Source organism: Ceratotherium simum, chromosome 15 (assembly GCF_057802395.1).
Source record: "Ceratotherium simum simum isolate JZ-2026a chromosome 15, ASM5780239v1, whole genome shotgun sequence".
NCBI lineage: Eukaryota > Metazoa > Chordata > Mammalia > Perissodactyla > Rhinocerotidae > Ceratotherium > Ceratotherium simum.
In genome coordinates, this window is record NC_141914.1 from 27,259,802 (window position 1) to 27,287,454 (window position 27,653).

Below are 27,653 nucleotides of genomic sequence, written 5' to 3' on the forward strand. Positions count from 1 at the left end.
TAATGTAAACTATGGACTTCAGATGATAATGATGTGTCAGTGTAGCTTTCATCAATTGTAACAAATGTACTCTGGCAGGCGATGCTGACAGTGCAGGAAGCTGGGAGTGGGGTGTGGAGGCAGGGAATATATGGAACTCTCTGTACTTTCTGCTCAATTTTTCTGTGAAACTAAAACTGCTCTAAAAAAATAAAATCTATTAAAAAAATGACAACTCAGTGTTCAATCACTTTATTAAATCAGATAAGAAATCTCCACATTGTCGCACATACCAGATTGTATACAACTATAAGGGCATATCACTTGTTTACAAAGATACAGCAGAGCAATAGGTTGGCAGGTCTAATAAGCCAACTTCAGCCAACTAAAATTTAAGAACATTCAAAGAGGAAACACAGTAAAGGTCATGCAAGTTCTAGAATAGTGAATCATGACAGAGCTCACTCATTTTATCCTTTACCTTCAAAAAGCACATGATATCTACAGCCATAAAAAATCTGAAGACTAGCAGGTTGTCACTAGTCAGATAAACATTTCATTCAAGAATATAAGTCTCTTACCACTTAATGGCTCATTTGATTGTTAATAACACTAACCATAGAAAAGAGTTTTTTGAAGAGATTTACTGCTGTAAAATATATGCCCATTATTCATATTATGCCTTGAAGTCACTCAGCTTTCATTAAAGTACGATGAAGCATGATACCAAACCAGGAATCCCAGCTATGACCTTTTCACTTAGCTGCACTCAACATCAGTTCAAGATAAAACACTGTGAAGACTAAATAGATTGTGAGTAGTGAAACAATTCAGTGAGGCTAATCTAGATCTATTTTAACTTAGGTAAGTAACACTAAGTACTAGAAAATAAAGTCTTTACTCATGTAGCCTCAAACTTATTTGTTCACATCTACATTTAACTTACGATCACCATATACTAACAGGTAGGTAGACATGATCACAGGTCCTTTTGCAAGCTTTGCCTCCCAAAACCCTTCGCTCCCCCCTCCCCCCAAACCTCCCATGCAAGTTTCCCCTGCTTTAAGCTAAAAGGTCAATTTTGGATTCAAACTTGTATAACTATGTTTATAGAAGCTAACATGCAAATAAGGGGATAAAGTTAAATTCATTTGTCAACAGCAAACATTATAAATGTATGCTACTATCCTGCTAAACAGAAGACCTGGAGAAACCACAAATACAACAAACACTGTGTTAAGTTTAAAAACAAAGAATCTTGAAGGAAGTAATTTTATTTTACAGTGGTTGAATTTACCCACCAAATGCTTAATGACCACAAATGCTTCTGCAACTAAAACTAGAGAATTATAGGGAGCTGGGAATACATGTTAGATACTAACGATCTTCAAGCCTTGAAGATGTCATTGCATGAAGAAAATTATGGGAAACACTGTTCCCGATAATTATGTACACCCTTAGTGTAACATATGGAGATCACTGTCTCCGATATAGACACTGTGGTAGGCAAAAACTACCTTGTTCTTTATACATTATGGAAGACACTGCTCCCGATAATGTGAGTAGGTTTGTGACAAAGGTACTGGAAATTTTGCAAAATTTGAATTCAAGTTACACCTTGGATAAACTGAGCTGTAAAACATATGAGTACTATCACAGCCTGTAATTTATAACTTGGTCACAATTCATTGCATTTAGGAGAACTGCCATTTTGATCTGGTTGGCTAAACAGAAGTCTAACTTGATTAGCAACCCCTCATTAAATTTCATCTTCTCCAATACTGAGAGCTTTATAATTTTATTTGGCTTGCCGCTGTTTTCTAAAACTCTCAAGTGTTGACCATAAATGCAAAACTTCCAGTATCTATTGGGTTTTATTAGCAGATGCTGCTTTTATTAAAAAAAAACGACAGTATAACTGTCATAATTATGGAAGGCACTGCTTCCGATAATTATCTTCTATAAAAAAAACACCATTTATAGTGAACTCTGTCACTGATAAATAAACAATAAATATCTCAGTGCCAAAATGATAGAAAGCTTTTCCAAAAAAATTAACACTTTGGCCAAAATTTGGCAGTGTGTTCTTTAAAGTCTGACAAACTGAGTTTGAAATTAAACATCTAAAACTGGTTCTCTTTCAAAATACTTTGGAAAAAATAAAAACAACAAAAAAGTAAACAAAGGCTTATGGGGCAGGGGACAGAGGAAAAGAAAATATACTAAGTCTTTGGCTTCTGGTCTCCTCTTTTCATATATGACCTTGAGGTTAACACAATAAGGCCTTACTCCTGCGATAAACAGTTGAATCTCATTTTATCCAGCTGTAGGACCTCTATTTCAGATCTCACTGGCAAGAAAACAAGTCCCATCTCTTCTGGAAGTTAACTGTTGCATGCAGGAATGTGGAAACCAGCTAAATCCTTAAAGAAAGGAATATATCTCACTTGGAGAATAAGGTCTTACAACCCGGTTATCTCCTATCTAGCATCAAATGAGGATGGAGGAACACACTGAGCTAACACTTAACCTTCAGCAAATATCACCTTCCTCCTCCCACTCAAAAGATACCAGTTCATGTCCTCAGGATTTAGAGCAATAGTTCACGTAACTGGCTCTGACTTTTTCATAACTGTAACAGGCAAGAGGCAGTTACTATTACAAAACACTTAAAACTCTAGAAATGATCACAGAGAAAATATTCTATCGTGAAGGTTTTTAAGTGGTTATTCACTTTAACTTGAAGTGCAGGTACCTACCCTGTATTAAAAGCTGCTGCCTAAAAACATGTAGCAGTACCAAAATGACTGGGTAGAATTATAACAATATGAGGTTTAGTAGCTCTACTGAAAATGTAGCACAACCAGCACAAGTCTAAAAACCACACTACCCTGACGTTCTTACATAAGTTATGGGTGCCACATTTAAAACTCATTGTCAATGTCCCAGATGTCACCAGAGAGGGCATTTGCAGCTCCCTGAATAGTCCAAGTTGCTAGAGCCAACTGGTTTCTCAACAGTGTTTCATTAAAAGCACCACTATTTTTCTGACGCAGCTTCAGGTGCTCTAGTAAAGCTGACAGAGTGTGAGAGCCAGAGCCCCAGAAGATATGTCGGAAAGGAGACTCTCTCGGAGATACGTAGGGTGAGAGGAAGTGATATTCCACCTACAAAACAAAACATACAGGAGAGCTGACACAATGCCATGACTTTTCTTATGAGGAAAGGACCTGATATAGTAAAGCAACTGTCATTCTCCCACTTCAAATGTTAAAATTTCCCTGGATTTAAGAAGGTTGAGGGGCTGGCCCGGTGGCCTAATGGTTAAGGTCACGCGCTCTGCTTCGGCTGCCTAGGGGTTCACCGGTTTGGATCCTGGGTGCGGTCCTACTCACTGCCCATCAAGCCACGCTGAGGCCGCGTCCCACATAGAAGAGCTACCACTCTACAACTATGATACACAACTATGTACTGGGGCTTTGGGGAGGAAAAAAAAGAAAACGAGGCAGATTGGCAACAGATGTTAGTGCAGGGCCAATCTTCCTTAAAAAAAAAAAAAAGTATGTTGAAAACCAGGATACTAATATTCTAACATTAAAACTGTAAAACAAACTATCAATTCCTTTGTAAAAGTGAACTAACTGTATTGGGGTTTTTTTGGGTTAGAATATATATATGGAAGGCTTACAAGTTTTCCACTGTAAAAAAGTCTATGCTTCTTCCAAGTAGACTAAGATAAAAGCAGTTAAGGGTTGAGTTAGACAGCAGAAATACAGAGCAAATAACAGCTAAAAAATTACTAATGATCTCTTCTTAAAAATGTTTTCAAGGGCCGGCCTGGTTGGCATAGCAGTTAAGTGTGAGTCCTCCACTTCGGCGGCCCGGGGTTCGCAGGTTCCGATCCCAGGCGTGCACCAACGCACCACTTGTCAAGCCATGCTGTGGCAGTGACCCATATAAAGTAGAGGAAAATGGGCATGGATGTTAGCCCAGGCCCAATCTTTCTCAGCAAAAAAAGAGGAGGATTGGCATCGGATGTTAGCTCAGGGCTAATCTTCCTCACACACAAAAAAAAATGTTTTAACTTTAAAACATTTGACCTAACAAAATTAATACTAGGTCAAATGTCTCTTGTATTTCCAGTTTAGATGTGCTGGTTCTAGATCTTGCTAATAAATAAGTTAAAAGTCAAAATCTGTGAATTCTAAAGCAGCAAAACATTCTAGGCTTCTGGAGTTATTACCCTACTTTTTAGAAATGCAAGATTTGGGCCGGCCCTGTGGCTTAGCGGTTAAGTGCGCGTGCTCTGCTGCTGGCGGCCCGGGTTCAGATCCCGGGCGCGCGCCAACGCACCGCTTGTCTGGGCATGCTGAGGCCGCATCCCACATACAGCAACTAAAAGGATGTGCAGCTATGACATACATCTATCTACTGAGGCTTTGGGGGAAAAAATAAATAAATAAATAAATAAAAATAATAAATAAATAAACTCTATTAAAAAAAAAAAGAAATGCAAGATTTACCAATTAAAAATTAACATACTCTAGTCCCTCCTTTTCTAAGAGTTTACTTACTTTCATGATACGGTCATTGATTTCCCTCATGACAAATCTGTTTGCTCTCTCAGCATTCTTGTAATCTGTTGTTAGTCTGGAAGTTGCACGGAAAAAGTCTCCACGAGCAGAATACAGCCACTGTAGATTCAGACCCAACTCCTGAAGCAGAAAGACATTAAATTCACTATTAGACGTTATATTTCTAAGGATGTTATTCTATATACCTTCCTAATTGAGGTGTAGCAACTGAGATGATTCTGATAAAGGGAGGTGACTCACAGACAAGTTCCAGACTCAGAAAGCTAGACTTAAGCACCTTGCACAGGAGGTTCGTTTCCAAGCTCTACAAACTATAGTAATACACTCATACTTAAACCCAGCAGACAGTACAATTATCCATTCTTAGCCTCCTAAGAAAATCATCCTCATCAAGAAATTTAACTTAATGTACTTGGTAAAAGTATATAATCCTGGTAAAAGTATATAATCCTGTGTAGTATATTATTTCCAGTTCAATTTCCCTATGCAGGAAAACTTCAAACACTGTGGTTCAACGAACTTCAGAATTTAGTTATTTCCATGTGGTAAGTCCCATTTCTTGATGAGTTACAATTTGATTTTATCAAAAGTTTGAATACTAGACCTACAGGATATGTCTAGTATCCTGTATCCTACCAAATAAGATTGCAACTATTGGCTATATTCTCTCTCCATCTGTGTCATCTCTGACAGGCATATGGCCCAAACTCATAGGTTCAAAGTCATGGTTGAGATCTTTATATTCTCTGAGTCCTATCTCTCGACGGGTTGCCTGAAATACATGAATGACAGAAAACTTAACACAGTTCTAGATTCAGAAATACTTGCTGTGGTCTATCCTAGATGTATCACTCACAGCCTTTCAACTTCCCTTTCAAATGAGTTATGGATTCTAAGCAAAATTATACCTTAGTTCACTTTAAACTGTACTTCGGCTACCAATCATGTCCTTTCCCAGGAACGGCTAAACATCATTCTTCAAACTGCTTAATACTTCAGTAAGAACTTGATTTTAATTAGTGCTCACCTTTATGTCTGCTCTGAACTGGTTCACATCCTTCACAAATGAAAGTATTTTGTCATTATACATCTCGTAGTTCAGGTTCAATTCAACATCATAGGTAAGTTTAATTATGAGCTGACCAGCTACTTCTGCTGCTGCACGTGCCATTTTGCTCAACTGAGGAACATGCTGATTCAGTACTTCATAGGTATCCATGGTAGTACCCAAATAAGGATAATCTTTGTCCTGGAAAACAAAGCTAGGTTAATGTATTCAGGTGGGTTATAGGAGTAGGAGCCTCACATTCCAGCTTCACCATCAAGGTAACAGTAACTGCAATTGTTCCCTTGCTTCTAATATATTCCTACTCCAATTTTATCTCAAATCTACTACTTTAAGAAGATACCATTTTTGCTACTTCCTTTCAACCTAACCTTCTCCTAGAATGACTACTTTCTTCTAGGTTCTATAGAATCCCTGTTCTATCACATTACATACCCTGAACAGATTTATAGTCAAATTCTTTGAGGTTATATCCTTGTCCTCTTCTCTGGGAAGTTCGGTCCACATTAACGAGGAAAGAGGAAGGCATGCATCAAAAGTACCTTCAATATGAAGTGTTACTCTTAGATTAAAATTTACCTTCTTCCCAATCATGCAGCACTAGATCTATTCATACACATTACCTTTCTAACGTTTGATGCTCACAAGAACTTCTCTCTACCTTCCCTAGACAACTTGCGTAACTATTTCTTCAACTCTATTCCCTACCATTGTCCTTGGTGACAATGTCACTGACAATCCTTTACTTTTAGACTGTACATTTCTGTATTACCTGTACCTCCGAACCAGCACTGCTAGGTTTTTGACATCTAAGAAGCCATTAAGAAGTTTTTAAAAAACATGACTTCTGAAGGTAAACTTCCTCAACCATAGGACCCAACACTCGGTTCTTCCTAATGTACTAGATAGATATCATGACCACCTATTTCACGCTCTTTTTTTTTTTTCGTGAGGAAGATTAGCCCTGAGCTAACATCTGTTGCCACTCCTCCTCTTTTTGCTTAGGAAGACCGGCCCTGAGCTAACATCCGTGCCCATCTGCCTCCACTTTATATGGGACGCCACCACAGTATGGGTTGACAAACGGTGTGGCGGTGCACGCCTGGGATGTGAACCCCGGGCCGCTGCAGCGGAGCGCGCGCACTTAACTGCTACGCCACCGGCCAGCCCCATGACCGCCTATTTCACTACTATTCGTACTGCTGCTCTAGCAGAAGGTCAAGGGAATTCCAGCTATATTAATCTCCAAATCCAGATCTTTCATCATTCCCTCACTTCAGACCTTTCCCATCCTAGTCCCAGGCTAAAACACCCAACGTTAAGAAGTCTAGTAACGAACTGGCCTCTACTGGACCATGAATTAGAGGCCAAAGTCAACAGCTTCCATCCTGACCCCCTATACTAACTTTAGGATCTCTTCACCCCTCAGAAGAGCCTGCTACAGGGCTGGTTTCCCAACTCTCTGGCACTTCAGCACAGAAGCCTTCATGATTCTGTTGATTATGCTTGGCTTTCAGTGCCTTCTAGTTGGCTCCTGTACCAAGCCAATCTTGTTTTCCTACAACTTGGTCAGTTCAAAGTTCTGTCTCATAACAATCTTACCTCTGTTTGGTTTTTGTGCTTTTACCCATAATCCCTGCTTAAGAGACTAACACCTGTGGACAAAGATCTAGAACCACATTTCAACAGGTATCGAGAACAGCATTGTCCAGTAGAACTTTTTGTTTGATGGAAATATTCTATAACCGCACTGTCCAAAATATAGCCTTTTTATAAAAATTCATCATACTTAATTGAAGAAGTTTTAGGAAATAAATTCAAAGACTAATTAAGCTCACTGAGATAATTCTATATTAAGACTGATTATAAAGGAGCATGCAACAACTGCATATGTATAACTTTTTAAAACATGTTAAGCACTCCAGGAAACTTGGTCTCGTAACTGATGAAAGAAGATCTAAGATACAACACTTTAGAGTTCTTCAGACTCACCTCACAAAAACAGAAAGAAACTGCTGGGATTCCAGAATATGCAAGGAAAGGGAATGCAGCATTATCAAAGGAAAGTTTTTCACTGCAAGGAAAGCAAGATGTGTCTTTAGAAAGTTTTCTAAAGAAAAGACTGTGCTACCATGCAACCCTACCCTTACCCCAAATAAATTCTTTGTGTGTGTGTATGTGTGTGTGTGTGTGTGAGGAAGACTAGCACTGAGCTAACATCTGTTGTCAATCTTCCTCTTTTCGCTGCAGAAGATTGGCCCTGGACTAACATCCGTGCCCATCTTCCTCCACTTTATATGTGGGACGCCTGCCACAGCATGGCTTGACAAGCGGTGCATATGTCCACGCCCGGGATCCAAACATGTGAATGCCAGGCTGCCAAAGTGGAACGTGTGAACTTAACCACTATGTCACTGGGCCAGCCCCCCAAATAAACTCTTACACTGAATCTCTCTAGGTATAGGTAAGCTCACTGCAAGGTTAGGTTTAGATCTCCCCCTAACATAGTCAGCGCTACTCGGTGATTCTGCTTTTCTATTAGCCGCTGATTCACTTTTCTCAGCTTACACTTTGTTGATCCAGTTGCTGTCCCGATATAGAGACAACCCAGTAATGGGATGTTTCACCTGTAAAATAAGAAATTAGTGTATCACTAAAACGAACCTTTCTGAACTTATTCAGGCTAGTCACTAACATGTTTCTCTCTATAAACATTTATAAAAAATATAAAAGTTTTATTTTATCTTCTTGAAAAAAATTTCTTTAAGAAAATTAAAATGATCTCAAATTGCTGAAGTTACTCCTACTAGGCTGTGCTGTTAGTTCCTTTAGTTGTGGTGAGAAAAAAATGTTTTCCTTCTTAATTGACATCTTAAAGGTGGCTTAACCATAATTTTAAAAGCCCTCTCTAGCCTTCATGATATGCCTGTATGGTTTACGGTTTCTTCCTTCTAGCACATTTTCTACTACTGCCAGCCTAACCTGCAAACACATTACTGCCTTGTTGGAGACCCTACAGTAATCCCCAGTTTCCCATGGGATCAAGTCAAGTTCTCTGACTCTTATTTCCCTCCAACTTTAACCACTCCAATATATAGTCTCTAATCCCATTAGGCAAATCTTGTTCCTCTCTCATTCAAAACTATGGGCATTCACACGTCTGTCTTTATTCAATGAATATTTCATCTGGCCTTTTATTTAAGTGTTAGGTATAGTTCAAGTCCATTCAAATCTTCCTTAACATTCTGACTCTATAGTCAAGCCCCTGTGGGCATCTACTCTACAGCTAAGGTCTCATGGAATTCTGCTAAACATTCCTAAACAGACTACATATTGTTTGAGATCAGAGCCCTTCATATACCACCTCCCTCACTTCACATGGTTCAATAGGCTGGGGGCAAATAAGCCAAGAGCATGACTTAAATAATGCTGATATAGAATTTATTCTAAATTTCTGCTATTGGTTACTTACAATGGTTTAAAAATCAACTTTTTTCATCTTAAGCAAATTAGACAAAAAATTAAGTTATATAATTTTGTAATTAGGTATACACTCACTTCTTGCATCGTTTTCTCAATAAGCGAATACAACAGTGGGCTGGCAGAAACCTTGAAGTTCTCGGTACCTGCAAAGAGATTATTTTAACATTACCCCATCTCTAGTCAAGCAATTTTCACACTACTTCTACAACTAAAAGCACTTGACCAACTGGAAGACAATAACCTAGATCAGTGGCATATACAACTATCCTCTTAATGAAATAGAAAAAAAAAGTGATTTACAAGTCAAGTTCTTTAGTGACTGCTAACCTCAATTTGACTCAACTGAAGCTCTTACTCCTTGCGTTTGTATACTTTAATGTTAATGATTTGTTTTATGGTACCTTATTGGTTCACTCATGTTAGGGCAGTCATCTGCTAGCTATAGTAAGCTTGCTGTATTCAATACATTCTGCTGTGTAGGTAAACAGCAATGATGACTAATCTAATGATGATTTCGTTTAATTGTAATTCCTTCCTTTTTCTTCCCCAGGTAGACATTTCACCATTCTCAGTTCATCCAATGGCTACATCTACACTTTTAATAACATTCTAACTCTTTTAGCAGTTTAATTATCTGGTATTTCTATCCATGATGCCACAAGCTAGCAAGATGTGAATTGGTCTCTAGAAGTACCATTCTGGTCTAAAATATTGTCCAGACTAGTGGTTCGCAAACTTTAGTGCATCAGAATCACCTGTTGTGCTTGTTAAAACAGTTTGCTGGAGAGGAAGATGGGCACGGATGTTAGCCCAGGGCCAATCTTCCTCAGCAGAAAGAGGAGGATTGGCAAGAGATGTTAGCTCAGGGCTGATCTTCCTCACAGAAAAAAAACAAAAAAAAACCCCAAAAAACAGTTTGCTGGACCTATGCTCCAGTTCCTGACTCAAAGGTCTGGTGGAGGCCTTGAAATTTTGCATTTCTAACAGTTCCCAGGTGATCCTGATGCTGCTGATCTGGGGCCCGCCTTCAGAACCACTGCTCTAGAGAAGGCAATCTGCGCCCATTCTATAACTTACTGGACTATTAGGAGAAAGCTAAGTCAATCTTTCAAGCTGGGTATGGCCAATGTAAATTGTAAAATATAACAACCGCTGCTTTAGAAAGCTTTCTTCTGCTGTTTTATAAGTAGTTTACCTGAATTCAAAAGCAGCTAATGAAAATGATACTTACCAAGAACAGCTTTATCCAGATTAATGTAAGTGAAAGCCTTTAAATGCAAGGAGGAAAGGTATCCCTAGAAGAGAAGGAAAAATACTAATGTACTAATATATATTAGTCTAATTATGACAGAGAGTAGCTATTATTATTATTTTTTTTTTTTCTTTTTGGTGAAGAAAGTTAGCCCTGAGCTAACATCTATTGCCAACCCTCCTCTTTTTGCTAAGGAAGACCGGCCCTGGGCTAACATCTGTGCCCATCCTCCTCCACTTTATATGGGACACCGCCACAGGATGGCTTGACAAGCGAGCGTCAGTGCGCGCCTGGGATTCGAACCCTAGGCCGCCGCAACGGTGCACACGCACTTAACCTCTACGCCACCGGCCCAGCCTGAAAGTAGCTATTATTAGGAATCTCTTTTTAAATTTAGATTCTACTGAGACTAAATATACAAAGGCAAAAATGATATAATCAAATCTAAAAGAGCATGATTTCTGGAGAACAAATTAAGCAAATACAAGTTTGGGTGCACATTGTGGGTATGGAAGATATATGACAATACCTCTAGCCATTCAGTGGCACCAATAGCTCCAAAGTCTCCAGCACTCCAGCTGGCAAAGACAACGCTTCTGCTGGGCTTAAACCCACCTAAAAGAAAACAAAAAGTCAGCTTTATCTTGGGAAAGGTTATAGGCAGCAACTGACTTAAGATGAAATCAGAAACTTCTAATTCAAGACAGCAGATTCAACAATATTTCTTTTCCTTTGAGTCCCCAGGTGAAGGAACGAAAAAAGGAATACGAATAAATTTTAAAAGTAATCTACAAAGAACAGGATAGGAGATTATTTGATCTCAAATAAGAGGTCAAGTACAGGCGCCGGCCCAGTTGCGTAGCAGTTAAGTGCGCTCCGCTGCAGCGGCCTAGGGATCGCAGGTTCAGATCCCGGGAGCGCACCAACACACCTCCCCCATCAAGCCATGCTATGACGGCGTCCCATATAAAGTGGAGGAAGATGGGCACGGATGTTAGCCCAGCGCCAGTCTTCCTCAGCAAAAAGAGGAGGATTGGCACTGGACGTTAGCTCAGAGCTGGTCTTCCTCACCAAAAAAAAAAAATAATAATAACATTTCAAGTACATAGTAGGACTAGCTTACTGAAAGTCACTTTTTCAACTCCATTCTTTGAGTCCCTTAACTTCTGGACCAAGAGATATTTGCAATCACAGTGTAAGTATGATATGTATCTTCTTTGGGGCTATATGTACCACTGCCATCCATCCTTCCCCCTTCTCTGGGTATGTATTTTTCTGCATTACTGTATTTTTGTATAAAAGTTAGGCACTACAACTTACCCTATGACCCAAAGATTCAACAATGTGATGGGGGTTTGCACATGTGTGGGCGTGGGTGTAGAGGAGTGGCCAAGTACTATGGGAGAAAGGCTTGAAAGAAAGCCTTTATATAATATATAAATATATATAAACACATTATAAATTTATCAAATATATATTCCATATTATACTTATAAATATAATATATAAAATTATACATTATAATTTTATAACAACACTGTGGAACATTGGTACAGAGGTATGCCACTGCTTCCTTTCAAACAGATTCCTTCAGTACCATGTTAGATTTGCCGTATCATTCTAGATATGTCAAACTAAGAATTAGGGCCCCCAATATAACATTTTCCATTGTGTCAAAGAAATTAATGATTCTCAGTACAATGAAGACACTGCATGGAAGCAGTTTCAAAGCCAAAGGCAGATACAACAAAAGACAATGTGCTTTGTACTTAAAAACCCAGGGTCCAGCACGAGTGAACCATAAGAATATAGTCAAAAGCAAGCAAAGCCTATCATAGCATTTAGAACTATATACAGCACATAGATGTTCAAGTTCTCAAAATTTGTACTCTACCTTTTAAGACCATATCAGAGAAGATTCGTGCAAGCTCCAATAGGAGAGCTGTTCCTACACTGGACTTTGCAGCTCCAGGACCCCAGGCATCCCTTTGGGCCCCTATTACAACATAGCGATCTTAAAAAAAAAAAAAAAAAAAAGGGACAAATCACACAATCAGTTTTTAAACTGTTTTCTAATGTTGAAGTCTAGATAAGCAAGTTAGTAGAAGGGTAAAAATGTAGTACATGTATTAAGGATAAGAGAGCCTTACTTTGGTTCTGACTTAGGACTCCAAGGATTAAAAATTCACACGACAACACTAATCTCTTTAGAACTTATGCTTTTTTTCTACATTACCATTAAGTTTACTCACTGACTACTTATTTGTGCTAATTGTTTAATAAGCAATTGAAGTCCAAGGGCTTTCCTTAGTAAATGACATGACTATTTGATTGCATTTAGATAGATTGCCTATTCCAGGGATTAGCAAACTATAGCCCTCATGCCCATTCATTACCTACTGTCTATGGTGTTTTTGTGTTACAATGCCAAAGTTGAATAGCTGCAACAGAGACTGTTATGTCCCACAAAATATTTATAATCTGCCCCCTTAAGAAGAAATTTGCTTACCGCTGGTATATTCAATAACTTAAGAGATTTTCTACTCATAACGGCCAGTTTTTGACAAGTTGATTTCCAAGGGCCTTATTACTTCCCAATAAAACTGATACCTCAACAGTTCACTTTAGAACATTTAGAACAAACAAGATTTAGCATTTCATGAAACCAAGCCAAGCCAGCCTTCCTGCATTCCCTCTTCTGGCCACATCCTCAAGAAGCAGCGAGGAAAACAGAAAAACAAACAAAAAACAATGGTCTTTACCTGGATCTTCAAAGCCTTTAAGAACTCCGAAGACATTAAAAATTCTTATCTCTTTCAGCACATTGTTCACCATGAGCTTCACATTCCCATTCCCTGAGGATACCAGCCTACACGAAGAGTCTGTTTTCCAAGAAGAAGGACACTCTCCTTCCATATTTCTACAAGTAGAAAACAGAGATCAGAGTTTTGAGTTACGTCCCCCAGGTTTATAGAATCAGTCCTCCTTACTGTCCAGTAAAGTTCTAGGTTAAGAGAACAGATAAAGAGAACACATAAAATTGACTCCCTTGTGGCCAAACCTTTACATCTTACTCTGATCTGCAGGCAGTCATTTGAAAACCATGAGTTACTTCCCAGTTTAAGCAATGTTTTCAAAAAATTTCTTTCCCTATTCTCATCTGTTGTCTCCTCTCTGCAAGAGATATAGCTATAGTTTACATTTAAAATAGATACCAAGACAGACTCAGAAATAAGTTCTTATATAAAAAGTTCATTAATATATTTTCATGTTTCCTAACTCTCTCCACTAACAAGGGTAGCATATATTCTTATCTCAGTTATAAAAGAATATTCTCATGCCACTGTTAGTTAGGTATCTTCCCCTATCTAATTCCTCATGTGTTATCCAAACAATGACTGCTCTGACGGGGCTTACTTACATAAATATGTCAAAACATTATTACCCCCCACTACACAAGGATGAGATAAGGCGCTGGCTTCACAGGTTAGGAAAGACTTGTAGGTGGTGGGAAGAATCAGCTGATTTTAAGTTTGGTGTGAGTCAAAAAGAATCACCTATTACAAACGCCTCAGACAGCATTATTAATAGTCACATAATATTTTATAAAGTCCTTACATGTAGATGTTCCTCATTTGAGACCAATCACCCTACCCTATTAAGTAGAATATATTTTAGCTATCCAATTAAGTCAAAGAAACATGATCAGTGGGGTTAGAGTAACTTGTTCTATGTCACACAGCAAATAAATGCTCACATTAAGTATCTGAAACTAGATCTATATCCTACGCCAATACCAGGTGGGAAATATGTCCAGATCAAGATAAAAATTAATGACATGTACTCTAATCAGACTGGGTTCTATTTTTAAAGAGGGATACTAATACACTAGAGAGGATATCCAGAAGGACTAATCATGACTATAAAGCACCTAGAAACTATCAGGAGAACTGAGGATATTTAATCTACAGACAAGGAAACTTGAATGGTTCTGTTGCTAAAAAAATCTAGAACTAATGAGCGTTACAGGGAATAAGATTTCAGCTCAACATGAATTCTGACAGATCTCCAATAACTGAATGGGCTGCCATAGGCAACAAAGTGCTTTACAATGGGAAGTACTCAAGCAGAAGCTATGCCAGGAATATTACACAAGGAATTCACTAGGTGAATTGAACCAGGACTTTCTGAGTTATAAATCCAATGTCTATTATTAAAATCATTTTATGGAGGATGAATTTCATTTTTATCTACACCTAGTTAACAGCTATCAATCTCCAAAATGTCCCAAATGTGAAAAATTATAGCCAATTGTTTTAAGATTTCATCAAATCAACTTAAACAGATTATTCCTCCCCTAAACATAAAACCTCACCCTGCAAGACAGCTTTCAAATAAGAACTTACTCAAACAGCTTTTCTGCACCGGCTCTAGAAATTGTTTGGACAGGTATCTTGGGCAAACCTGATGACTGCGATGGTGGAAACTGTGTGTGATTGAAAGACGGGAATCCAGGTGTATAAGGGTCACCTGTTCCCAGATGAGCCTAGTAAAACAAAAAAGCAATTAGCTCTATCAGGCACTTGTGTAAGAAGGTCCATATAAGCTTTAGATTCAGTACGAGGCTATATCCCAAGCTTAGTTTAGCACCTTGAAGTCTGAAAGTCTGAGTGGCTCTATGATATGTGACTCTTGTTTTTATACGGCATATGCCAAATTCTCAATTCAAGACACTACTGATAAAGTACTTCTAGCAATAACATTAACTAAGTCTCAAAGTCATGTAATCCACCTTCTTCTTACCGTTAAAACTCTTCCAGAAAAGGAGTGTATTTAAGGAAGGCACAGTTCTATTTCTACTAATATAGATAGAATCTAGCAATAATTTGGAAAACCCTAAAACTCATTTACTCAAGAAATAAGAACTCACATGTCCAAAGAGTGGAAGCTCTGCATCAACAATGGGAAATTTAGTCTGGTCCATGTATATCAAGACACCAGTTGCATTTAAACTTTCAGCATTTGCAACCTAAAGAAAAACATGTAAAGCTCAAAAAATGAAGACCTAATCACACAAAATTAGAAGAATACATACTGGACTTTATGCTAAAAGACAAAGGGTTACAGGGGACTACACCAATATTCCCAAATGTTTCAAATAGCTTATATGTTTAGAAAAAATATTTGCCTTAAAAGTCACTAAGGAAAGTTTAAAAGATAAGGGAAATAATAAAAAGCTCATCCAGGACAACTACTGCCTTGATATGCTCCATTCTAGTCCCTTGTGTAGGTTTGAATTTTAATTTTCCTTTTTATAAATAAAACAAAGTTGTAACTGAATTCTATACGTACATAAAGCTCAGTTACATAGAAACAATTTCACTTACGCATTTCTGATTACTTCATTTTCACTGAAAGACAATGGCAGCAAAATACTCCACGTGGATATGCCATAGTTTTGAAGTATCCTATAACTTTAGATAATTGGAACTTATTTGATTTGTTGAGCAGTTTAATAAATTAAATTATATTAACAGGTATGAGAGTTTAACATTGCTGGTTTTCAGAATGTAAGAAAATTAACAATACCATTTAACTGCAGAATGACGTGATACCAATGTGTTTAATAACTCCCACTCACCTTTTCAGCAAAAGGGATTTTCCCTGCTCTAACAATCACTAAAGATCCATTCACAGGAGTCCTTAAATCCTCAAAGTCTTTTTTAGTGCCAAAATTAGCATGGACCAGTTGTCCCTGGAAGAAAGACATTAGATTTAATAAACATTATGGTATTAGAACAGCCATAGAGTCTGAGACAGAACAGTTTTACAGATCAAACCAAGAAAGAAAATCAAGAGGAAAAAAAGGAGGTCAAGGCCTAGAAAGGACATATGCGAGCTCCACAGCCAAACTCGTCAGGGCTGTCAGGAGTGAAGTCGAGGTCTCTGGCCTCCTATATTCATGTCTTTCATTATCTCATGCTGCTTCTAATCTAAGTTTCACTGATCTATTTACATTTAATCTATTTTACGTTGCTTCAGATATTTTGGGGGAAGAGAAAGGATAATAGGATATGTTAAACACAGAGACATATACCAATAGAAATATTGTAGGCTAGCCTTGGCAGCACCAATTACATGTTTCCACACTTGAACCCCAGATAATTGAAGATATACATAGGAATAGGTCTTAACAGAAAGTTCTGATAATAAATCTGTCCAAAAACTGTTAAACACTATCTATTACAATAAAGGGATTGCAGAGATCAACTTTTAGATGTTTATATAAATTGTCATCATAATGTTCCTAAACTCTTTTAGAGTTCAATGTATAGCTATAAACTGACATTAACAACCAAATGTCTAAATATAGAAAGCTTGCAGGTGAACTAAAATCCTCAATGTTCTTTAACAGAACAATCCACCTCCAAACCCCTGGCATGTAGGGAGCCAGGGAAAGTGACACAGAACAGGTAACCAGGAAGACCAAAAATAACCGTAAAACTTCATCTGACTCAGAAAGCATCTACTACATAGACCCCCAACATATAAATATGTGGTTTTTAAGCTAAAAGACCTAGATGCACCTATCTAGCTAGCTATTTTTTAATTTCTATAGTAATTTGGCCATATTTGCCTAAATTTTAAAAGATCAAGCATTAAACAATCAAGCTAAGACTAGACTCCAGCCAAGATGGTTATTTATGCCTATTTACATCCACATAAGGGAAGTCTGATATACGCATTCATCCAGCAAATACTGCCACGTGTCAGGCACTGTCCAAGGCTCTGGGACACGGCAGTAAATGAAAGCAACCCCTAGCCCTTCATGTAGCTTACATTCTAGTATGGAAACAAATGAATAATGTTGGGTGCTGTTAAGTACTATGAAGAAAAATAAAGCAGAAGGGGAAGTGATTAGACGAAGGACATTTTTCATAAGATAATCAAAGAAGACTTTCTGACAGAAGTAACACTGGAGAAGAGACTTGCACAAAGAGAGGGAACAAGCCCTGTTGATATTTATAGGAAGAGTGGTCCATGCAAAGGGAAAGGCCTTGGGGTGGGAGCATGTTTGAGGAATAGCAGGAAGGTGAGAACAGCCAGGGCAGGGTGAGAGGAGAGCAGCAGAATTACTTAGGGTCTTGCCAACCAAGATGAGGACTTGGGATTTTGTTTTTACTGTGGCACAGGAGGGTTGAGAATAAGAATATCTCGTGATCAGCTACACTTTACAAGAATAGTGAAGACAATGAGTTTCTGAGCTATTCAGCAGGGGAAAAAAGTCATGCACTGTGTTGCCTTACTTACAGTAACTGTCGTAGCCTTACTATATGCCACGTAGCCCACGGGATTCTCCACCACGGATAACATCTCACCGCTCCCATTCACCGTGGTCACCGAGTTTTGAGCATTGCTAAAAAAGATTAAGTTAAAATGAAGCTGGGCCGGCTCCGTGGCTTAGCGGTTAAGTGCGCGCGCTCTGATGCTGGCGGCCCGGGTTCGGATCCCGGGCACGCCCCAAGGCACCACTTCTCCGTCCAACCCGAGGCCGAGTCCCACGTATAGCAACTAGAAGGAGGCGAACCTATGACATACAACTATCTACTGGGGCTTTGGGGGGAAAAAAATGAATAAATAAAATTTAAAAAAAAAAAAAAAAAAAATGAAGCTAAGGCCAAGCTTGGGGAAAAAAATTAAATGGCTTTAATACATTTACTATTTGACTTCATTATTTATTTTTCAAGTCTTTGCTATATTTAGACACCTAAAAATAGCTACTTCTCTAAGCTTACCATCTTTCAACATACCTGCCTTTGACCTGAATCTTAACAAAATGCTCATCATGCCACACTTTGCTGAGTTTAAATTCACGGAATCGATTTTCAATGAGAAAAGCAAGGCTGTCATCTTTTTGAGATCCAGCCTCACGAGGAACATAAGAATTTCCATTCAGCCACCTGGAGGAAAAAAAGTCACTGTTAAATGAACTAAAGTTTAATTTAAAATAAACAGTGAACTCAAATATCTGTTTTAAAAGCATAACTCAATACTATCCATTATAATTAAGATAAATTAACTGTGATTCAAAATTTCTGGATTGACCAGATACAAACTTAGAAGAAAAAAAAAAGTATGCCCAATGTCTGGAGGAATTCATGACTTCAAACTTGTCAAAATCTCTTTTCCACTGTAAAGCATTCCTTCAAGAGCCCCATCTCCATACAACATATCTGCCTAGGGTAGTTTTAGGGGAAATGAGTAGCTTCCAGGAGATCTGTTGTAAGCAAAATGAAGTATAGTACTACTGTTGGTGAACTCAAGATGTGCCGCTTCAATTTTCACCTACTTTGAAGTATTTTGAATCCTCTGGAAGCAAAAGTGCTCCTTGTTCTGATCTCCCACGGCTCTTTGTAAATATACACATCATATTAGCTATCTTTTTTTTTTTGGTAGACTATACACTCATTTTACCCATAATGCCTGGTATATAGTATACACAAAAGTATTCACTAGATGAAGTAAAAATGTCAAGATTTCTAATCTAAGACTAAAAGGATTACTGTACCATTGAAACTATAGGAAGCTAGCAAAAGGTAAAAGATGTATTTATTCTTTACAGAGTTAAATATGTGTCTAAGGAAGATCTTAAAAATCTAAGGGCAGAAACCTTAAAGACACTTCTTAGGTGATGGATCAATGAAGGAGAACTGAAGAAATCAAGGAATACTAGAGACATATGACATTGGACAGTCAAGTCAGTCCTGATCTAGAGGATGAAGATAGTTACTGATGCCCTTGTGAATAGTAGCAAAGCTCAGCATGACTTACAAGAGGTTAAGATGGAAAATCAGAGCAGAAGAAAGTCTGACAACAAGCTACAAGGAACCAGATGACAAGAAGATCAAAGACCTGTGGAATTTTTTTTAACAAAAAGGAGCATCCCTACAAAAGTTCTAACTTTTTTCCTATCAACATAGTTTAAATTCTTCACTGACTCCTTACCCTCTAACCAAACACGTGTAGTCTCCCCTACTCTAAAAAGCCTTCCCTGGGCCGGCCCCGTGGCTTAGCGGTTAAGTGCTCGCGCTCCACTGCTGGCAGCCCAGGGTTCGGATCCCGGGCGTGCACTGACGCACCGCTTCTCCAGCCATGCTGAGGCTGCGTCCCACATACGGCAACTAGAAGGATGTGCAGCTATGACATGCAACTATCTACTGGGGCTTTGGGGGAAAAATAAATAAATAAATTGTTTAAAAAAATAAAAAATAAAAAAAATGAAATAAAAAGCCTTCCCTCCAGACTGTCACCTTGGTTTTGTTTCACTGTACCTAATAATCAGTATTTGCTTAGGTACTGAGGCTGAACCAGTGAAGCAGCTCGAGCTTACTTGATAGTGCTGGTGAACTCTGTGGCAGTCAGCCTCTCTGACAGCATTGCTTTGAGGTCTGTCCAAAACAAGCGAGAGGGTGTCTCAGGGAAGTACTCTTCTGTTTCGGGAGGTTCTGTTTCCTCTGTCTCTGGGGACTCTCTGTCTGCAGGCCTCTCACATCCAGCTTTTGGTTCAGCACGTTTACAATAGCCCAAGTAGCCAATCATAAATCCTAAGGATAAAAAGTTTCAGAGATGAACTCACAGAATTTCCTTTATAATCTATTTCTATAGGAATTAATACTTTCAGATAAGCCTTGAAAATACTTGTTTTAATCAAGTAGTAAGCAGTCTGAAAGTAAATCATGCATTTCAGTTTTGTATATTTTAAACCATTCAATATAATAAATTATATAATAACTTCATTTTAAACAGTTACCTTTGCTTTGCAAAGGTACTTTTTCTTCGCAAAGGTACTTTTTCTTCCCAGAAGCTTTCCTTGAATACTCAGGCCGAGCTTCTATGGCACAAATATCCTATGCATTATTTCTAGTATAACATTTGCACACTACACTAAAATGATTTATGTGTCTCTCTTCTCCCACCAGGCTAAACTCAAAGGCAGGTATAGAATCTTAGGCATCATTGTATTCCTAGTGCTGGGCACAATAGCACATGAAAAGGTACAGAATAAATGTTTGCTGAGCTGAATTAACAGACTTCTAGAGTTGGTGACAAGAAACATTTAAGTTTTGAATGGCCACTCTTACCAATCAAGAAAAAGATGATTACAGCGATAATCGCATAGCAGAAAGATCCATTAAACCTTTTCGGTTTTGTGACACTGGTGTGATTACTGCTCATGTTATTGTCAACATTTTCTTCTTCATCTACAGCTAGTTTCATCTCCACATGACTGTTATCGCCATCTACTTGCCGAGCCAGACTAAATCGGGTGTATGACAATGGTGCTCCACCAAACTGAGATTTTTAAAAAAGAGAAAAAGAAAGCATTACAAAGGAGAAGAAAGCTAATAGGAATATTTACAAAAAGTTTGGTCAGTTATGTATGTCTACTGGGATAGTCTGATCAGTGCTTTCTTTTTTTTTTTTTTGAATTTTTATTTATTTATTTTTTTCCCCCAAAGCCCCAGTAGATAGTTGTAAGTCATAGTTGCACAGCCTTCTAGTTGCTGTATGTGGGACGTGGCCTCAGCACGGCCGGAGAAGCGGTGCGTCGGTGTGCGCCGGGGATCCGAACCCGGGTCGCCAGCAGCGGAGCACGCGCACTTAACCGCTAAGTCACGGGGCCAGCCCAGATCAGTGCTTTCTTGAGTTCATCTTATCTGCTTGGCTGTCCCTCTCTACCATGCCCAAATTACCCTGAAACTTCTTACAAGATTTTCCATAAGTGGCTCTACTGAAGACTGAATATACCCTTCCTTTGTGGGATCAGTTCGCCTCAAGACACCACTTCAAATGTAAATGAATACCCAATCATACCTTTGAGTATGATTTCAGGCTTACTGGGAGAAAGTCATTCTTGTATACTTCACATTCTTGCAAACTGGTGACAGAGAAATACAACTTAAAATATCTTACCAAGTTAGAGAATGCTGATCTGGCTTGATCCATCATTCTGAACTGCCACGCTGACGAGCCTACTATTAAAAAAGAGAATAAATATAATGAGTTAGATACCACTGCATCAGATTAGTGAGGGCTTTTCATTACCATGCTAGATTAATTATTATATATCAAATTTACTTTAAAATATATGATCATCTTTCTAGAAAGGGTCTTTAACCAAGATATTTAGTTTACATGACAACTATATTTAGCGTGATCCTTGATTAGATCCTGAATTGAGGTGGGGTGGGGGCAGCTTGAAGGACATTATTGGGAGAAATAATGAATTTGAATATAGACTATCTACTGGATAACAGTATTTTATCAATGTTAGATTTGGGTGGTGTGATAATGGTATTGTGTTTTTGGAGGAGAACACCCTTTTTCTTAGGATATTATTGGCGAAGAATTTAAGGATGAAATGTCCTGATGTCTGTAACTTATTTTCAAATAGTTCAGTTTAAAAAAGCAAATGTGGCAAACTGTTAACAATTGGTGACACTAGGTAAAGAGTACTTGGATATACACTGTACTATTATTTCAATTTTTCCTGTAGGCTTGAAATTTTTCAAAATTAAAAATGTGGGGAAAACTAGTTAAAATGTCATCCATGGTAAGCAGATTTAAGTAACTGAATTTAGTAGGCAAAGAAAAGGGACAAATACAAAAAAACAATAGACTAGCACCTGAGAAAAAGCAAACTCAAACTAGAATAAAATTAAGTCAAGACTGGTCATGTTACATACACCAGTAATAAAGCATCTCCAATAGAAAAGGAGAAAAAAACCTGATCCTTCTGATTAAAATGAACAGTTCCTACAAATGATTTGATAGATCTTTGATGCAAAAAGAATAAACAAAAACACAGAGTATGCTATTTTACAGATGAAGAGGCCAATTATCTGAGAAGTTAAACGACTTGTTCAAGGCTGAAAACTGATAATCTAAAAATGAAATTCAATGGGTTATTGGGTTATAGAAATTGTGCTCTCATCTCCAGAGATTAATCAACTTTTTTCAAAGCAAAATACACCACTATAATCAAGAGTCCTATGTTAAGTTAAAGCACAGGTATTAACTGAAATCTAGATTTTCTAACTAATTTGGTTTGAGTACATCTAGACACTTGAAAGTGATTATGTTGAAATGTATAAAATGGACATTTATTTCATACTATCTATTTTAAGGCTTTTCCCACATTACAAGTACACTTACAGCACATTTAACACCCACATGGCACAAAGCAAGCTATAAGACATATGCAGATTATAAAACAAAAGACATTATATAAACTGGCATTAGAAAAGTCTCCTTATCAAAAACCTACTAACAAAAAAAATTGTTTTTTTAATTCCCAAGCTTTAAAGACCAGCGCCAATAAGCAATAGATCATATTCTTAGAAGCACAATCTCTTGTCTCATCTGGTAGAAAAAGCTTATCACTCACTGCACCAGAACCGTACAAACCCAATCTCTAGAGCCAGAACTAGAAGACCCCACCCTGAACCAATATGAACCACCCTTTTCTAGGAAAAAGCAGCTCACAAGTTTAATACTCATCTGAACCAGCCATTCATCAAGGTTTCTAGTTTTAAATTAATTTTAAGACTAAAGTGACAGCATATTTAAATAAATGATCTAAATAAAGAAATTTAAATAAATGAGGAGATTGAGTAACTGCAAGCCTGCAGAAACAGGTAGATAATAGAATATGTAATTATGATTTTGTATAATTAAAATCTAAGTACATTTTTTACTGAGAAAACAGATTTATGTTATTTCTATTTCAATCCCCAGACACAAAATTAAGACTATAACATAAAAGAAATCAAGTCAGAGGAAAAAAATTGTGACCCAGGCAATTCCCATTTTAACCTCATCATGTAACCCCATATCTGTGAAGAAAACGAGAATTCAATGATATCCAAAAAAGTTATTCCTGAAGTTTTATATACAACAAATTTGAGACATTCTTTCAAAATGACCTTACGGAATAAAGCTTTCTATTTAAGAGAACTCCTTAATGAATTTTCTTCTTCCAACCGAAATTACTCTAATTTATATGCTCTAAAAGCATGGAAGAGAAACTTTTCATACCAGTTGTAATAACACTATCCTTCTACAAATAGGCAGGTCTGTTAAAAGACCACATCTAAAGGCCAAACAAATCTTACTGGGCTTATTTCAAGATGTCACCACCAATGACGATTACCTATCACAAGAGACAAACCAAACATTACCTTGATTTTTATTCACATTAGCACCTTGTATATTTTGGTGTTCTCAATGATGATTGGAAAAACTATTCAGTTTCTCACATTAACAATGAAAATTAAAGTAAGCAAAATAGAACACAAAATTGAAAGAGGATCTGAAATGTCTTTAACTGAGCCATAGGATGGAAGACAGGAGGCAGGCAAAGATACTAGACTACAGCCCCAAACTTGTTTAAAATTCAAATCACCTTATGCCTACTTTCTTGAAATGTGGCATTAATTTCTCTTTAACTTTTTAAAATACAGTAATTATCTTGAGGTCTTAAGCTACTTTGGGGTGTCTCAAAACCAGGGGTCTGTATACAATACATACAGCTAAGCAAGGGGAATCAGGTACCAAAATACACTTTCACCTATGTATACCATACCCAAAGCTTCTGCTCCATATTACCTAAAATAAGAATAAGCCACTTGTTTGTTACTACTGACAAGTCCACTTCAATTTAGAAAACAGGCCACAGTTTCAAGTCCTTGGAGCTCACATAAAAAGAAGTTCCTCTACCTGCTTCTGAGGTTTGGTTCTAGAGACCTTCACTACCTAATAATTCACTGCCCCCTATTTTCTTCAAAATAAGACAGACTATAACCCCTGCCTTTACCCAGTAACATTCTTCCTCTCTTCTTGAAGTCCTACTCATCTCTTCCAGGCTCAGCTCAAGGGCCACCTCCAAGAACTTCTCTGACTAATTTCCCTATAATACTTGACATGGAATTATGTAGTAATTAACAAAGAGTAAAGATATTTTATTTCTTAACGGTATTGGGGCACGCTTAATGTATATGAGGTTCATTTTTCATATCATTTGGAAATGATACAAAAAAGAATATAATGAAAACCCTGGACCTGGAATCTTTTCCCATCCCTGCCACTGTTCTGGTTTATCCTGAAATACTCTCTCAAACAACTGGTTACAGATATCCCTTTTGCAAACTATTTCCCCAGGCAACTATGGATTTGCAGGTGAAAATGAAAAGATTACGTGAACTTACAAAACTTCTGCAGGGCCCTTAGAAATCATACTTGTGTATACACAGAATGACTTCTAAAGAGACAATCAAGGTCTTCCCTAGCTTTAAGAGTCTAACTTTATGGGCCTAAAATGAAAAGGTAGTGGAGGAAGTCAAGGAAAACAAGCGGAATCTTCATTTCCATTCAGCTTTCTGAAAGAAGACTGCCCAACTTGAAGGTCAGGAGCCCTTGAAGTTACGGCAGCCTATTCATGCCTTTTCATGTAGTGCTCATCTGGGCGAGCAGACAGACGGCACCCCCACAGAAGAGTTCCAAAAGGCCTCAGAGGATCATTTTTAACTAGCTTTCTTTGTTGTCTGATTCAAATCTAGCTGAGAACCATTATAGGTAAGTACATTATCAGAGGCAAATAACTGCCTCGCCTTCGGACAGAGTTAGCCAAGTTGTTCCTCCTTATTCAACAGTCTTCAGCACAGGCTAGAAGCCCACCATTACTTGACAAGAACACTCAAGCAAAGAAAAGTTAAAGGGTGCTATGCTATATACAGACTTTGGAAAATATTTCATATCAACAACAAAAATTTTTTAACTCTGGATTTTCTTGTGAGGCACACTGAGTTTACTATAATCCAAAACTGAGGGAAAAAGCAGCAGGACCAACAAGTACTTTAGATAGTCTAAACTTAATTTTCACAGTAGAAAACTGGAAATCACCTTAAACGTCTTTGTCAATAAAGTCAAAACTCCCCAGCTCAGAGACAAAGAATCAGCATCTAGTATTGCAAATTCCTATCTAAGCCTAGAATAAAGGTATCAGGTATGCGAATACTTCTGTAACAAGACAACTATTTCCTACTTCAATCCTGCTCCTACTCCCCCTAAAAAAAAAAAAGACAAAAACAGGAAAAGCAGCAGCAACCGAGTTCCCTAGTATAACCAAGGTCACTACAAGCAGCGAACAAAGTGAAAATGTTAACCGAAAAGAGTCAAGTCACAAAAACATTTTCTTACCCATTCTCCCCACTACCACCTTAAGAGAGCTGACCGAGAGCTGACCACCAGAAACAGTGACACCATGGGCCTCTAAGGCGTTTGTCAAGAGAGCACAGCCCTTTGACCATATCGCTAATTTTCAATAGCTTTTAGCCTCTAAACCACAGCTGTTACAAAGCATCAGTCTTATTCATATGGTCTCCCATTTTACAGTGAGGAGAGCCTAGCAGTCCGAATATTCTTAATGTGAACACCGGCAGCGTTCAGTCCGCTTCTGACTTGGGAAAACTGAGAACCCACACACAAGGCCAACGGGTGGCATGAAAGATCAGGTCCTACTCGCGCTCAAATGTACAGCTTACAGAACCCCCATCTAAATGCCAGGACACACTCGTAACCGAATCGAGGACAGCTGGTCCCTGTCAGCGGTGAAGAGACCTGGGCGCGAGCAGGACCCGAGGAAGCGAAGGGCTAGGAGCTCAAGGTGACCCATGCACCTGAGAGCTGTAGGGACGCTCCCCGCAGCGGCCACGTGCTCTCGCAGGCCCGCCAATGCGGCAGCAGCGCGGCTCGCCCGGCGCGGACGCCTCGCTCCCGAGCCCGCGGCCTAAGGCTGTCCCAGCAGGACCTGCATTTTTAATAAGGGCCAGCTGGCAAGAACAAGGGATGGAGGTGGCCTGAGGAGCCGGAAGCAGAATGGCGGGGCGCAGAGCGACAGCCGCGTGGCCCTCATCTCGCCCTCAGAATCCTACCAGAGAAACCATTCGCCGCCCGCCACCGAGCCCAGGAGGGCGCAGACAGGCAGAGAAGGAAGGGCAGCCGCTGTCCGCGCCGCGGCTCCACCCCCTGCACCTACAGCCCGCTCCTCGCGCCGCCGCGGCCCCTTCCCCGCCGGCAGGCGGGCCCCGCTCCATCCCGGCCACCCCACCCGGAGGCGCCCCTGGGCTGCTGGACAGCTCCCAAGGGGGCCGCAGTGGAGACCGCTCGGACCAGCCCTGCAGGCGGAAGGGAGGACAGGAGGGTCGGCGGGGTTCTAACAGCGGCGCGTCACTCACAGGCGACTCTCCCGTCCACCCGTACCCAAGCCGCCACCAACCGACGCAGACGCCTTCGCAAGCACACTACCTCGAGCGGCCGAGCTCGTTGCCAGGTGGAGCCTCTCCCGACCCCTCCCACTTGCGTCACTTCCGCTACGTGCAGCGATGAAGAGGCCTGGGGGAGGGTTGCGCATGCACTCAGAAGGAGACCGCCCCCTAGAGCGCGGGGCAGGATGGGGCGAGGGAGGGAAAAGGCGCCAAAGGCTGGAAAGGGCTGTGCTGCTGCTGTGCGACCTGGAGCCTCCTGTCTAACCTTGTCTGATCTCCAGACTCTGCAGTGCAAGGTCAAAGGTGTTAGCGTTTACTCCTAGATGTTGAACACTTACACTGAAGTAATTCCTTAAAGTGTATGTCCTTGATGGAATATTAGGTAGCCGCTAAAGCCATGTTGTGGATGTATGTTTTGCAGCCTCAGAAGTATTTAGGATAGGGGCCCGCCCTGTGGCTTAGCGGTTAAGTGCGCGCGCTCCGCTGCGGGCGCTGGCGGCTCGGTTCCGATCCCGGGCGCCCACGGACGCACCGCTTCTCCAGCCGTGCTGGGGCCGCGTCCCACATACAGCAACTAGAAGGATGTGCAGCTATGACATACAGCTATCTACTGGGGCTTTGGGGGAAAAGTAAATAAATAAAATTTTTTTAAAAAATTAAAAAAAAAGTATTTAGGATAGGGGAGTGGCCTAAGTTCGCGCGCTTGGCTTAGGTGGCCCGAGATTCGCAGGTTCGGATCCTGGGTGCGGACACACGCACCGCTTGCCAAGCCATGCTGTGGCGGTGTCCCATATATAAAGTAGAGGAAGATCAGCACGGATGTTAGCCCAGGGCCAATCTTCCTCAGCAAAAAAGAGGAGGATTGGCAACAGATGTTAGCTCAGGGCTGATCATCCTCACACAAAAAAAGAAATACTTAGGATAAGCAAATAGTTAATGAAAAGCAAAATACA

The 27,653-nt window shown here is 39.3% G+C and overlaps 1 protein-coding gene across 3 annotated transcripts; it reads right to left on the minus strand.

Moving 5' to 3' along the window:
• Nucleotides 1-215: 215 nt before the first annotated feature.
• Nucleotides 216-26,759, minus strand: TFRC (transferrin receptor). Of its 3 annotated transcripts, none has more exons than XM_087439779.1 (19): nt 26,741-26,759; nt 21,350-21,411; nt 20,518-20,728; nt 19,767-19,980; nt 18,187-18,336; nt 17,687-17,792; nt 16,017-16,130; nt 15,306-15,404; nt 14,782-14,921; nt 13,138-13,295; nt 12,270-12,389; nt 10,905-10,990; nt 10,355-10,418; nt 9,199-9,266; nt 8,209-8,267; nt 7,633-7,714; nt 5,602-5,823; nt 4,554-4,694; nt 216-3,146 (listed from the first exon to the last, which is right to left on the minus strand). In XM_087439779.1, the coding sequence occupies exons 2-19, from the start codon at nt 21,383-21,385 to the stop codon at nt 2,904-2,906; spliced, it is 2,313 nt and encodes a 770-aa protein (XP_087295905.1). In that variant the 5' UTR covers nt 21,386-21,411; nt 26,741-26,759; the 3' UTR covers nt 216-2,903. The 3 variants fall into 3 exon arrangements, with proteins under 3 accessions (XP_087295905.1, XP_087295904.1, XP_087295906.1); XM_087439778.1 differs by lacking the exon at nt 26,741-26,759 and adding an exon at nt 26,671-26,733; XM_087439780.1 differs by lacking the exons at nt 19,767-19,980; nt 20,518-20,728; nt 26,741-26,759.
• Nucleotides 26,760-27,653: the final 894 nt, after the last annotated feature.

Bases quoted from the DNA above. Each gene is read 5' to 3' on its own strand.
- TFRC (XM_087439779.1), bottom strand. From the start codon at position 21,385: ATGATGGATCAAGCCAGATCAGCATTCTCTAACTTG. The intron at 7,715-8,208 runs GTAAGCTGAGAA...CTTTCCTTGCAG, and splicing joins AGCAACTGGATCAACAAAGT to TGAAAAACTTTCCTTTGATA. The intron at 3,147-4,553 runs GTAAGTAAACTC...TTTGTTTTGTAG, and splicing joins TCAATGACCGTATCATGAAA to GTGGAATATCACTTCCTCTC.